The sequence below is a fragment of the Asterias rubens genome, chromosome 1, assembly GCF_902459465.1.
Source record: "Asterias rubens chromosome 1, eAstRub1.3, whole genome shotgun sequence".
NCBI classification, from domain to species: domain Eukaryota; kingdom Metazoa; phylum Echinodermata; class Asteroidea; order Forcipulatida; family Asteriidae; genus Asterias; species Asterias rubens.
Window position 1 is genome coordinate 29,162,773 of NC_047062.1, and position 12,588 is coordinate 29,175,360.

General features: G+C 42.2%; 1 protein-coding gene across 2 annotated transcripts in view; it reads left to right on the forward strand.

Annotated features, from left to right (window-relative positions):
- The window catches only part of LOC117292479, a 44,520-nt gene that overhangs the window by 23,150 nt on the left and 8,782 nt on the right, over positions 1-12,588 (forward strand). For both annotated transcript variants that reach the window (XM_033774538.1, XM_033774546.1), the window contains exons 4-11: positions 3,743-3,988; positions 4,555-4,770; positions 5,609-5,818; positions 8,786-9,025; positions 10,112-10,287; positions 10,746-10,923; positions 11,478-11,687; positions 12,237-12,443. In XM_033774538.1, coding sequence (XP_033630429.1) covers positions 3,743-3,988; positions 4,555-4,770; positions 5,609-5,818; positions 8,786-9,025; positions 10,112-10,287; positions 10,746-10,923; positions 11,478-11,687; positions 12,237-12,443 — 1,683 coding nt within the window. The remainder of the gene's footprint in view (positions 1-3,742; positions 3,989-4,554; positions 4,771-5,608; positions 5,819-8,785; positions 9,026-10,111; positions 10,288-10,745; positions 10,924-11,477; positions 11,688-12,236; positions 12,444-12,588) is intronic.

A 12,588-nucleotide genomic window follows, 5' to 3' on the forward strand; every position in this document is an offset into this window, starting at 1 on the left:
ACCCGGGAAATTGTGCACATGGCACTGTGCTGTCATTCTGAATTATATAAAATCTACACCGGCGAACCGCAAAATAATTTCAAAGTTAAACAGCCTTACACCGTTACGCTTCCAGTGCGAAATTTTGCTACAAATGGTCATAGTACCAAATGTTTTAACAGCCACTCTGCTTCTATCTGGCTACGTTAATTTATATAAATGTGTTTGATATGAAAATACCTTGAAATCAATGATGGAAACTGAAATAATACACCATTAATAATAGCGGGAATTGGGGCTTGGCCTACTTGGTGGCTAAGCCAGTTATAAACCCCATTTCCGAAGAGCTTGAAATGACAAACAAACTGCCGTTATGTCAAATATCAAGTGGTAATTCTTGTAACAGGATTGCGAGATATTTGGGCCTTGGCCTATTTAACATTATTAAATCCATATTTTGATACGTTTAATAACTAATGAGATTGAACATAATGCATAATTTCACCTGTTAAAATTACGAGGTGCTGTTCGCTTGAAAAGTCATAGGAAGATACGCAACTGCTGAGTACTGCGCCGTTATGTAAGCTGAAGCAGTCTCACACGAACCGTCTACCGCAGAGGAAGGTCCCCCGAAGGTGCCCATACTTTAACACATTCTTTAGATCCGCAACTGATGATGCTGTTAACCCAAAAGGTTCTACTGCTGCTCACATTTTAAAAGGCTTCATGTTCTGTTCCATGATTCTGTATGCCTCTTATAATATTGGCCGAAGATTGCACCACAGAGCATCTAGAATGCAAAATTTTCCCGGGCTCTTAAGCGGGCCCGGACTCATGCCGTGAAGGCTTCACACTCGCATGCTCACTCTTTGGCAGAATTGTCCACTAAAACTTGTGTCAAAGATCCACACCTGAAGATGCTGTTAGGCTGAAAAGGTTCTACTGCTGCTCACATTTTAAAGGCTAATGCTCTGTTTCACCTTTTGCCTCTTATTGGCCTAATATTGCACCACAGAGCATCTAGAATGCAAAATTTTCCGGGGCTCTTAGGCGGGCCCGGACCCCATGCCGTAAAAGGCTTTGCGTTCCGCTTTTATAGCATGCTCCATCTTTAAAAAAATAAACACAGAGTTTGGGGCTAAGCAAATAGCAACACAAGGTGTCTTGACTGGTAATGTGCTATGCCTTTCTATGAGTCGGACACTATATACACCAACGTTAATACAAGAGCTCCATATATTCTTTTGGGAAGTTTATCAACCAATCGATATCTAGTATTCTTTAACGTATGATGACGGTATGCATGCTGAGATAAGAAGCTAACTGCGTGATACAATTTCATTGACGTTTATAAGGACCATCATTGGCGATCAAACTGTGTATTAGTCAAACGATCAATCGCAATATGAGGCAGAATAATTCAATCAATTACACACCCTCATGAACTTATGCCATTTCCTAATTGACGGCTACGGCTAGGCTCTGGCTGCGGCTATATCACACGTCATCATGCGTTGAAGTATGGGACATCCTTAGTGTCACCCTTTATAGCATCAGTCGGAGCCGTAGCCGCCAATTTCGGATGCCGGCTTTTAATGCATTAGGCATTCCATTCATACAAACCTCTTAAAAACATTCGTGGAGTAGAAATCATAATGAGGTTGGCGCGAAAAAGGTCTGCGAACTCTTGGTTGCCAACAGTACATGTGTGCACGTAGAATTACACTCAAAGGTGGCATATACAATTGCTTTATATTGGAAGCGTATAGGGCAGAAGCTGGAATGTGTGACCAGAGTTGTGTATTGAGAGATTTGCGTCGTTGAGGGATCAGTTTTCTTCGGTTGCTCGACGCCATTTTAAATCAAAATGCACACAACTCAATGGTCGTTTTGGTCTGGCACCCTGTATTTGATCTTCTAATTGCAAGTTGTTCATGTTGCAACTTATGCAATAACTGGATTGCACACACTGATCTCTACTATAAACTGATATAGTATAGTAGAGATCAGTATTGCACATATTATCATAGGTACAACTCTCAGCCAATGATAGCCTTGCACGCGTGCTCGTTTCATCAAAGATGGTGGTCAATGACGTCACGAGCTATCCATAAATTTACGGCTCTGTAGAGGATCCGATCACTCAGTACCAGTTATTACTATGGTACATGAACATAGGTCATGTCTGGGTCTCGCTCTTACTATTCTGATGAAAGAGAAATGGTTCAAAATACGAGAGAACATTGATTTTAATTGGCGGTAATCGAAAACACAGAGCGACTAAGGGATTTACAAGACATGACATACGTTTCCAATTAAGCAGTCAATTACCCTTGGCAGATGTATGTGACTTGGTGGCGAATGGGGGCTTAGAACCGTAGCCATTGCTGCTTGATATTTGGCATGGTGTACTCCCTCCCCACTTATTGTGTCTTCTTTCTGGAAACTCTTTAGAGGATTTTAGGCGGGGTGGTACTTCTGTAAAGTATGAAAACAGTGCCACAAAGGGAAGGTACATTATTTGGTAATTACTCAAAACAAATATTAACTTAAAAACTGACTTGGTAACGAGCATTGGAGAGCTGTTGATGACATTGTGGGAAACGAATCCCTCTGAAGTAACAAAGTTTTTGAGAAAGAGGTAATTTCTCACTAAAATAATCAAAGACTTCTAGCTAGAAGTCTTTTATTTCGATCTGAAAGCACACAAATTGGTACAACAAGGGTGTTTTTTTCTTTCATCATTTTCTCGCAACTTCGATGACCGATCGAGCCCAAATTTTCACAGGTTTGTTATTTTATGCTTATGATGGGATACACCAAGTGAGAACACTGGTCTTTGACAATTACCAAACGTGTACAGTGCCTTTAAAGTCTAAGAACATTTGGGGCACCCATTGCCATAATCGGGCATGGTATTACCTTAGCAAACCTTCCCCTTTAACATAGTTGCCTCTTCACAGTACCTGTACCTTGTTTCACCCATTTCATTATTAATAATAAGTGGTTCTTACATAGCACTTTGTCACACACATAGGGATGTATCAAACGCTCGGTAGTTTGTCCTGCAAGGTTCGCGGAGCTTTTACAATTTGATTCCTTTATAGCATCATGTGGTGGTTTACAATGTGTTGTTTTATGGCGCAATATGGATGAACACCAGGGTGGCTCCCTTCTCTTTACGATAAGTGCACTTGGTTCTTTTACTTGCACTACACAACACATGAGACTTACGTCCCATCCGAAGGGCGAAGCAATGTAGCTTCAGGACCGGACACAAGTGTCACGACCGGGACTCGAACTCACACTTTGATCTGCCATTTGGTATAACCAGAGCCGGTGTTTTTAACGCCGTCCTCAGGTCGACCTTGCGTCAACAAAAAACAATCGGCGACCGACTTTTCAGGATCACACTGCGCCTGGGCTAAGACCATCTGGAACTTTCCAGTCGGCGATTATTTAAGACCTGAGCGTAACTTCGATGATTTTAAGACAATCTAAAACAGTAGCCGCTCGAAAAGATTAACAGTCGCAAGAGTAGAAGAATTTCAACTTGTACGAAGTGATCTCGACGGTCGTCGGGAACAAATCGCAGGCGCACGATTTCTCAGTTGTTGTGATCTAAGCTTTGTCAGCGCGTTGCCGACGGTTTGTTGCGGGCGCAAGAAAATCGTAGGTCGACCTGAGGCCGGCTTTATATCCCTGGTATTAGAAATTCAGGTCCGAGAGTTATATTATCCATTTCGTTGTTGTTGGCTTTCAGCACCAACGGGAGGATGTGAACACGAGTCCAGCCACTACGACGAAGGGGAGACCATCCAGCAGACGTGTGATACGGTGTGTGATTGCCTTCTTGGCCGCTGGATCTGCAGACCAAGGAGCTGCCCTCCAACTCCGGACGTGGTCCTGTACAATCCGGTGAATTGCAGAGAGGTTCCGCACCCTGATGATCCGGAATGTTGCAACATATTTGAATGTGACGAGAGTCCGTCTGAACCTTTAAATCCAGGTAAAGTGAAAACGATACAAAGGTCTTGTCCGGATTTAAGGGAAAGTGGGTACGACTGCAAACCCATTAAAGCATGTATTGCTCTCACCAGGGCCCAAGCATAACAACTTGCTCAGTACATAACACTTTCTGGGTTTTTTCTCACCCACACACTCTTGACTTGCTGAGATGTTGAACAATGAGCCATTGCATCCGCTGTATTCGACGTACTGCATCTCTTTGGAACTCCTTGCCTGGTGCATGTTTCCTTCCATTCTACAATCTAGATTGTTTTAATAAGAGGAATATCAATTCCTACCTTCATGGCGCCTGAGTTCTTTTCACATTAAATATTTTGTCTCCTTGTAGCCCCATACCAAGAGTACCTTTATAGCCTTCTTTGACGGTGACCTTGCGTTCAAAAAAACATGTTGTTTAACAGAACTGGTTACCAGCCAAAATTCCATAAAGTTTGTTTGTTTCAACTGGTACCCTACTCATTTTTTGCTCAATTTTTTTGTTGACGAATACAAGGACTGTTTCTGCCTCAGATTAGTTGACGTTCTCACTCTCTGTCTCTCCTGTAGTTGACTGTACCATTGATGGGGAAACTCGCCACCATGGCGAGACCTACTACCATGGTTGTGAAGAGGTCTGCTATTGTGATAATGGGGACGAGTCCTGCACGCCACGGTGCCCTGAAGCTGGTGCCATGCTCCCTGATATGTCGACTTGCCCGCAACCGCAGCTACATAACCCTCCCGATGGTGAATGCTGCCCGTATTGGACATGTCCTGCCCCTCGTAAGTTGCTGTTACTGTTGTTGCTTGCGAGTTTGCATTACTGACTGTATTGTTTTTTTATCCACCAGTCCAGGTGACTTATTGCAGCCCATGTATTCAACGATATCTAAGCTAAATTGATTTTGTCCATAATTGTCTAAAAAATATTGTTGACAGATAGCGCAGCATTGTATTTGTCAAATCATGAAGTCACCTAGCTTAACACGGTTCCGGTATCATAACAAGAAGTGTCTCGTGTCCGGTAAGGAACGAGGGTATAACGCTGGTTGAGCCCGGTTCATACTTCCTGCGTACGCGAATGCGAAGCGAATTTGACGTGAATTTGACGTCACACCCTCCTTTCGCAGCGATTATTCGCAAGGGAGTAGAGCAGAGTTCAACTGCTGCGAATTGTTCGTTGCGAATTTGTGACGTAAAGATTCGCTTCGCATTCACATTCGCAGGAAGTATGAACCGGGCTTTAGGCAGCTGTTGGTCATTGGTAAATGTTTAAGCAATGCTTCCAGTTGCACTACCTTTCCCTTGATTGGTTGTGAATGAAAAAAATGGCTGAGGCAGTATCCGAATAAAACGGCAAAGGCATGGGCCCAATTTCATAGAGCTGCTAAGCAAAAGAATTTGCTAAACATTGAATTTCTGCCTCGATAAAAACAGGATTACCAACCAAATTACCACATGGTTTTCAGGATGAGCAAACAACAGCCGGATATCAGTAACAAGCAATATGCAACAAATGGAAATTTGGTTGGTAATCCTGTTTGAATCAAAGAAGAATTCGAACACGGCTTGAATTTCTTCTGCACATTTCTATTCCCGCCTTTTCTACTTTGATTTCTAGCTGGCTCCTGTGAGATGAACGGTAACACTTACGAAAACCGTGAATATTTCGCCATCGGTTGCAGCATGCGGTGTCATTGCCGAGCTGGCAGTATTACATGTCTACCAGGGTGTCCGTACGACTTCCGCGCACCTACGGAAGACTGTAGTGAACCTAAACGCGTCAAGATACCAGGAGAGTGCTGTATGCAGTGGGAGTGCCCAGAGACCTGTAAGTAGCTACAGGGTGCACCCGACTAAAATGGGCAGAAAGTAGAGGGTCGGCCTCAATAATATGTTGATGGCCCTGTAAGATAATTCTATATAGAAAGATTTGAGAGCTCAATATAAAGTTGCACAGTGTACAACTTGTAACGTGGCGACTCTCAACTTGAGGTATTTTGTATGATATGGGCGCCGAAGATTTGCCTAAAGGTGTAGGGACATTTTTCAAGACTCAGACGTTTCACTGCTGTCGGGGTGTTTTATTTGAGGGAGAATATCATTGGGCCCAGAGTCCATGTCTTAGGAAAGCTCTTGCTTCAAACTGTATTAAAGACACTGGACACTATTGGTAATTGTCAAAGACCAGTCTTCTCACTTGGTGTATCTCAACATATTCATAAAATAACAAACCTGTGAAAATGTGAGCACAATTGGTCGTCGAACACGAAGTTGTGTGCTTTCATATGCTTGATGCCGAGACCTTAAATTCAAAATTTGAGGTCTCGAAATCAAATTCGTCGAAAATTTCTTCTTTCTCGAAAACTACTTCACTTCAGAAGGAGCCGTTTCTCACAATGTTTTATACCATCAACCTCTCCCGTTACTCGTAATCAAGAAAGGTTTTATGATGATAATTATTTTGAGTAATTACCAATAGTGTCCTTTAATCAGTGATTGTTTAAAGCATATTGACGATATTCGGTATCCATTGATGTTTTTTTCCCCCACCCCGATATTTCCGGTTTGCAACTGGGACTAAAGTAACACCCACTCTTTTCAGACTGTTAAGTGACAGATATTTCACCGTAGCAGCTCCCTAGATGAAACATTACCCGGGCCAAGGCTCACCGCCCTAGGTTCATTGCCGACCATTTCCGCACATCAATCAACTCACATCTCACGGGATCTACTGTTACCATAATAATAAAAATACTAATACCGAAGTCTTATACAGCGCACGTATCAAGGTATTCAAGGCGCTTAGTATATACAATTTCAGAAAGATTATTGAAGTTATGAATTCTGAGATTCTATTATGTAGCAAATTATAAAGGTTTACAAGGTGCTACGGTGTATTCAGCAGCCACTGCCAGGAACACCGGGGCGAATTCATCTCTTAGCGATAAGCGTTACTGAGATCTTTTACACAACGCACGGGACCAATGGCTTTACGTCCCATCCGTAGGACGAAGCAATGATGGTTAAGTGTCTTGCTTAAGGACACGAGTGTCACAATTGGGACCCGAACCCACACTCTGCTGATCAGATACACCGGAGCCCGGTGATCTTAACATCTCGGCCTCGACTCGCCACAACCTCAGTTAACACACACAATTTTGTTAATTAGGTTTTGTTTTCCTTGGCGACAACTATTATTCTCTACCGTACAACAAAAACACCACAATGCACTTATTTAAAAACTAGTAGCAATTTTCTGGTATTATGAAATCCCTAATCAAAACAACCATAATACGTCTAATTAATGCTGCAGAAATCACAAGAAATTAAAGTGAATAATACAACATGCTATAATTATAGTCAAATTGATAGTGCAATTACATTTGATAAAAGTGATACCAGAACAGTAACAACAGCAAAAATGGTAACTATACCTAAAAACACTAAGGCATTACGACTCCTCGGAACCTTTATATTTTGTTACATGATTCGTTCGTTGCACTTAAATCAAAAGGGTTTTATTTGAGAACAAAGTATGGGGAGGAAAGCGTATGGTAAACTCATCCAGACAGACTAATTCGTAAGCCTATTATTGGGTGCGTTCGATTGGCTTCCTTGGGTCGACCCCGTGGTGCTCACTCGGGTGAGCCCCTGACAAGAGCTAAACGAACGATCACTCATCGTAGTGACGTCATGCACCTGGGGCCAGCCCCCAAGTGACCAAGGCACTGGGGGCTGACCCGGGTGAGCCCCTGGATTGACGTCAAAGCTATTCGAACGCACCAGGGGCATACCGGGGTCGACCCAGGGAAGCTAAACGAACACACCCATAGACACCAAACTACTTTGTCGTCCGTGCAGCTCCCAATTTCATAAAGCCCGTAAGCACAGAATAGTATTGCTTTGCTAAGTTACTTTAAGTTTGCATTGTTTTGGTGTTGTGGCTTGTGCCCGACGCAACTTTCGCTTAGCAGAGTATTTGTCAAGCAGACTTTTCTGCTTAGCAGCTTTATGAAATTTGGCCCCGTACATAATCCTGCCATTCGCCCCATGGGACTCGCATATCTTTCTTGCGTCATGATGGGGCGGCTGGCAGGGAACGTTACTATACGTGATAGTATGATAATTCTCTCAGTTTAGCGACTAGGGAATGAGGGTAACTTCCCCAGAGTGACTTTTAGCCTTGTAACGTTGGGCAAACGTGCGCAAAAAACCACCAAAGAATGTATGTGTTCGTGCCCAAATCAAGGAGAGAGTTGACAATCAATGTCTTTGGTATGCTGCCCGTGAGCGTACGTCAATCCATACCGGAACCATTCACTGACACAAAATCAACTTGCCTCCCTAGGCAAAAATATGTCATTAGGTAACTACAAGTCATGACCATAATTTTAAACCCCGAGTAACCAACACCAAGGTGGGGATTCCATATGGATCACTCAACGCTTGTTGTGATCGTTTCTTATTTTGAACGCATAACCCACCAACAAACAAATTGAGACAAGATACAACATGACACTTCATAATCTTTTCAGTTGGTACGTGTGTGAACCACAAGGTTGTGGGTTCGAATCCTACCAAGCTAACACCTGATTTGACAATGACTAGAATACGTATTGTCGTCACAATTTCTTGATTTGTGCATTTCATAACCATACTATACGATAAAACCAATGTGTGTATGAGAGAGACTGGCTGTTGCCAGCTTAGTGTTTATATCCCCTTGCTGAGCTTTGCCAAGTTCCTTTGATTGGAAGACATTAAGTTGACTGTAATTTATATATGACACCAACAGCTGTCTCGACTGACTGTGTGTACTTCGGATCTTTGGGTAACATCACGATGGCAAACGGTGACTGGACAGACGAAGGATGCGATCAGAGGTGTTTATGCGACCACGGTAGTCTGGTCTGTATGCCTGTATGTGTCCGGCCGGCTCCACCCTCCCCAACCCCACTCTGCCCGAGTCCGGTCATCACAAAGCTCAGGAGTGAAGACTGTTGTGAGGTCATAGCGTGCCACGATCCCACAAGGCGTGAGTGAATGTAACGTACCCCATGCATAGGCAGCCATCGCTGCGGTCAATAATAAACCTTTCAATTGCTATGCACAGCCCTCATTTTTGCCAACCAAGGTTTGAAAACTATGGAAAGCCATAAATGCAAAACAGAAACAGAAAGCCACAGTTTGTAAAAAAAAATGCAAATTTCGCAAATATTTACTAGAAGTGTTGAATTTGTTGAAAAGAAGCAACCAATCATGTGAGGTGTTTTATATAATTGAAAGTTTGCAGAAAATGTTGAATTTGGTTTAAGCATTATGTTAACACAATCGAACCTTTTACTAATAACATTTGGCCGTCCATGCCAACCAGCGCGGTTTGTTTATAGGTTGCTTTATAGTTTATATATATATATATATTTATTGACCAAACCAACAGCGGACGAGCCGCCAGTTACAGGAAAGGATACCAAAAAAAAACAATAAGAAATATTCATATAGCCTATATAAAAACAATCTGATATGTACAAAGTTAACAATTAAAATAGAATCATCTTAGGAAAGAAAATTAAAGCATTAGCATTAAAGCATCAACAATAGAAAGGTCTCAAAGATTGCACATGACGTCATAGACCGCCATCTTTTATTACAAACAGTTTGAAAATTGCACGCTTTTACGCGCTGCGCACTTCTAGTTTTAGGCACATTCTCAGCCAATGATAGGTCTTCATTGACATCAATGAGAGTTGCACTGTTTGGGCTTGTGACGTCATTTGCAAGAGGGTCTATGGGTGCGTTCGTTTAGTTTCCCTGGGTCGACCCCGGTGTGTGGTGGTAATTACCCACGTTCGTCCTAGTGAAAAAAACCGCCACACACCGGGGTCGACCCAGGGAAGCTAAACGAACGCACCCACTATGAGCTTTGGATATTCAATTTAAACTACCCCATCCTTCTAAATACTAGAACAAAATGTATTTGTTTAAACACCTATGCAGATGCAATATTTGCGCCATCTTCACAATTTTTTAATAGTTCTCCTAACTACTACAATAACTTGCACATTGCGTTGCATTTCAGATTATTAATGGCGTTACTTTTTGTTGTACATTACTTTTCCAGAGAGTCCCAACGTGGTTCGAGATGTGTCTCTTTACGCATTCAACGACACATCAATCACGGTTTCGTTTGCCCCTCCGGCAAATGAAGATCTGGTATCTGGTTTAGATGGATATGTCATCCGCTACACCGACGGATCGCAAGAAACAAATCCCGAAAGCTGGAAGGTTTTCAGAAAAGTATGTTCTTTGAAACATTGTTAAAAACTGTTGTAATGGCAAAGTTCCCGAAAGTCAAAGACAAAGATGCACTAGACATGAGGCAGTTTTAATCATTGTTTATAGTTGACGAGATTTATTGTGAATTCTCGAAATAATTGTTAGTTGACGAAACTGTTATTGAAAACAAATACAGAACAAACCTACCTCAAAGGTTTTACACTGAATACGGTCAATTTTGACGATATTTCTTGTAAATAAAAAAATAATAATATTGTCAAAACGTTCGTTCCCCTGTCAATAGATTCATGCTTATTGAAAGAAGAACAACAAACCGGTTTTCAATTTTCCGGATCAAATGTCATAATTCGAGTAGGTTTGCTGGGTTCTAACTAAAGCGAACCAAACCAAATAAGGTAAAATACATTTTTTTATTATTTAATATTTAGAATTTGTTTTAATGAATTATTTTTCTGAAGGACTTTCCTGCCGGTATTCGTGTTCGGGGACACATCATCATTGAGATTACGGGCCTATCCCGTCTCACTACGTACTACCTCCAGATCAAGGTCAGCATACCGGCCCGAATGATGCAGGCTTGGCACAACACGCTGCCTGCTACCGACACAATCGTCGTGACCACGGCGGAGAACGCTCGTACGTATGTGGTGGAAGTCCTCGTAGAATAACATTCTAACGGATCAGTTGTTACTGAAACCTTATACAGAAGTCATGTTAATACTTTTATACTAAACATATTGTACAAGTTTCATCTACACCATGTGTTTTATATTATATTATTCACATCGTGTTCACATAATAGCATTCAAACTCAGTGTTTACTGCACATTAAGGCAACTTACCTGGAACACCCAGTCCACAGAAACACTAATCTTGATTTCAAAGGTGTCTCTGCCCCATCTTTTTACCCGATAGTCTACGCACTAGTCCACGTACGGAGTCCGTAGGACGACCCACACGCACATGCACCGAGTCTACGCACACGGAATCCGACACGCAATCCATGCCTGGAATCAGTGTACAGCGTGTTGGTTGACGGTGCGCAGACGGACTCGCGTGCGTGGACTATAGGACAGCCTTGCAATCAAAATTATAATATAGAAGCAAAGAAGATTTCAATAACCAACGTGTACTCTAAACTTTGTTTATCTACTAAGGTAAACCAGACATTTCCCTTCTTTTCCGCGTAGCGCAGCCCTGCACGTACAAAAGCAAAGTGTACCGGCACAACGAGCACTTCAACGACGGGTGCGAGTCTTCATGCGAGTGCAAGGCAGGGCGGACTATCTGCCGGGAGAGATGCCCCGTCACAGAGTTACTGCCCTCCAGCGTCTGCCCCAATCCACAGCGTGTTGTGATCGAGGGTCAGTGCTGTCCACAGTGGAGATGCCTGCCCAAAGGTGAGCCACCAGATAGAATGGTCCCCTGACCTTGGTTTATAGAAACCTTATTTTCTGTTCGCTTCGCGTGAGCCCAAATACGCATTTCGTCATACAGTACTTTTGGTAGGAGCACATGATGCAAAAATCTTTAAAATAACTCTGCACATACTGAAGGATATCTTCTTTTGGTTTGTCGCAGTAGATTTGTGATGTTATTGAACATTGATGTCCAAAGGGTGTTAAGTGGAGGTCAATGCATTATGGCGTTGTATATTTCCCGTTTTGTAAACCATGCACAAAGTTTGTTCACGTGCAAGTTCATGTTAAAATGTTTTCAACTTTTCTGAAGTTTTGTAATAAAACCAGCTCAAAATCCATCCCAAAAATATGATACTTCACTAACAGACAACACCTGTGATAGGAAATGCTTAAAAAATTGTATTAAAAAGGAAAACCAGTCATAAAAAATTACATGCCTCTCTTTGGAATGCACTGATATTATTTCCCAAAATATTTGCGAATCAACAAATTTCATTTTCTTGTTTTTTTTTTTTTTTTTTTTTATAGATGGGGACTGTTCATACAGTGGCAATATATACAAAGATGGCATGGAGTGGCGTCAGGGATGCGATCTTCGCTGTGGTTGTCATTCCGGTGAGGTCATATGTCACAATCTTTGTAGCAGCACGCCCCCAGCGCCGACCCCAGGGTGTCCATACCCCGTACAGGTCAGTGTACCGGACACGTGTTGCAAGGAATGGCTGTGTTATGACAGTAAGTTTATGGAGCTATTCTCGTTTTCCCATTCTTTATTGAATACAAAATTGCCACTGAAAATAACAGCGTTAAAAGCACCCATAGATTTATATATTATAAAACAAGAGGGAACTCTTGATATATTATGTAAAGCACGAGACTC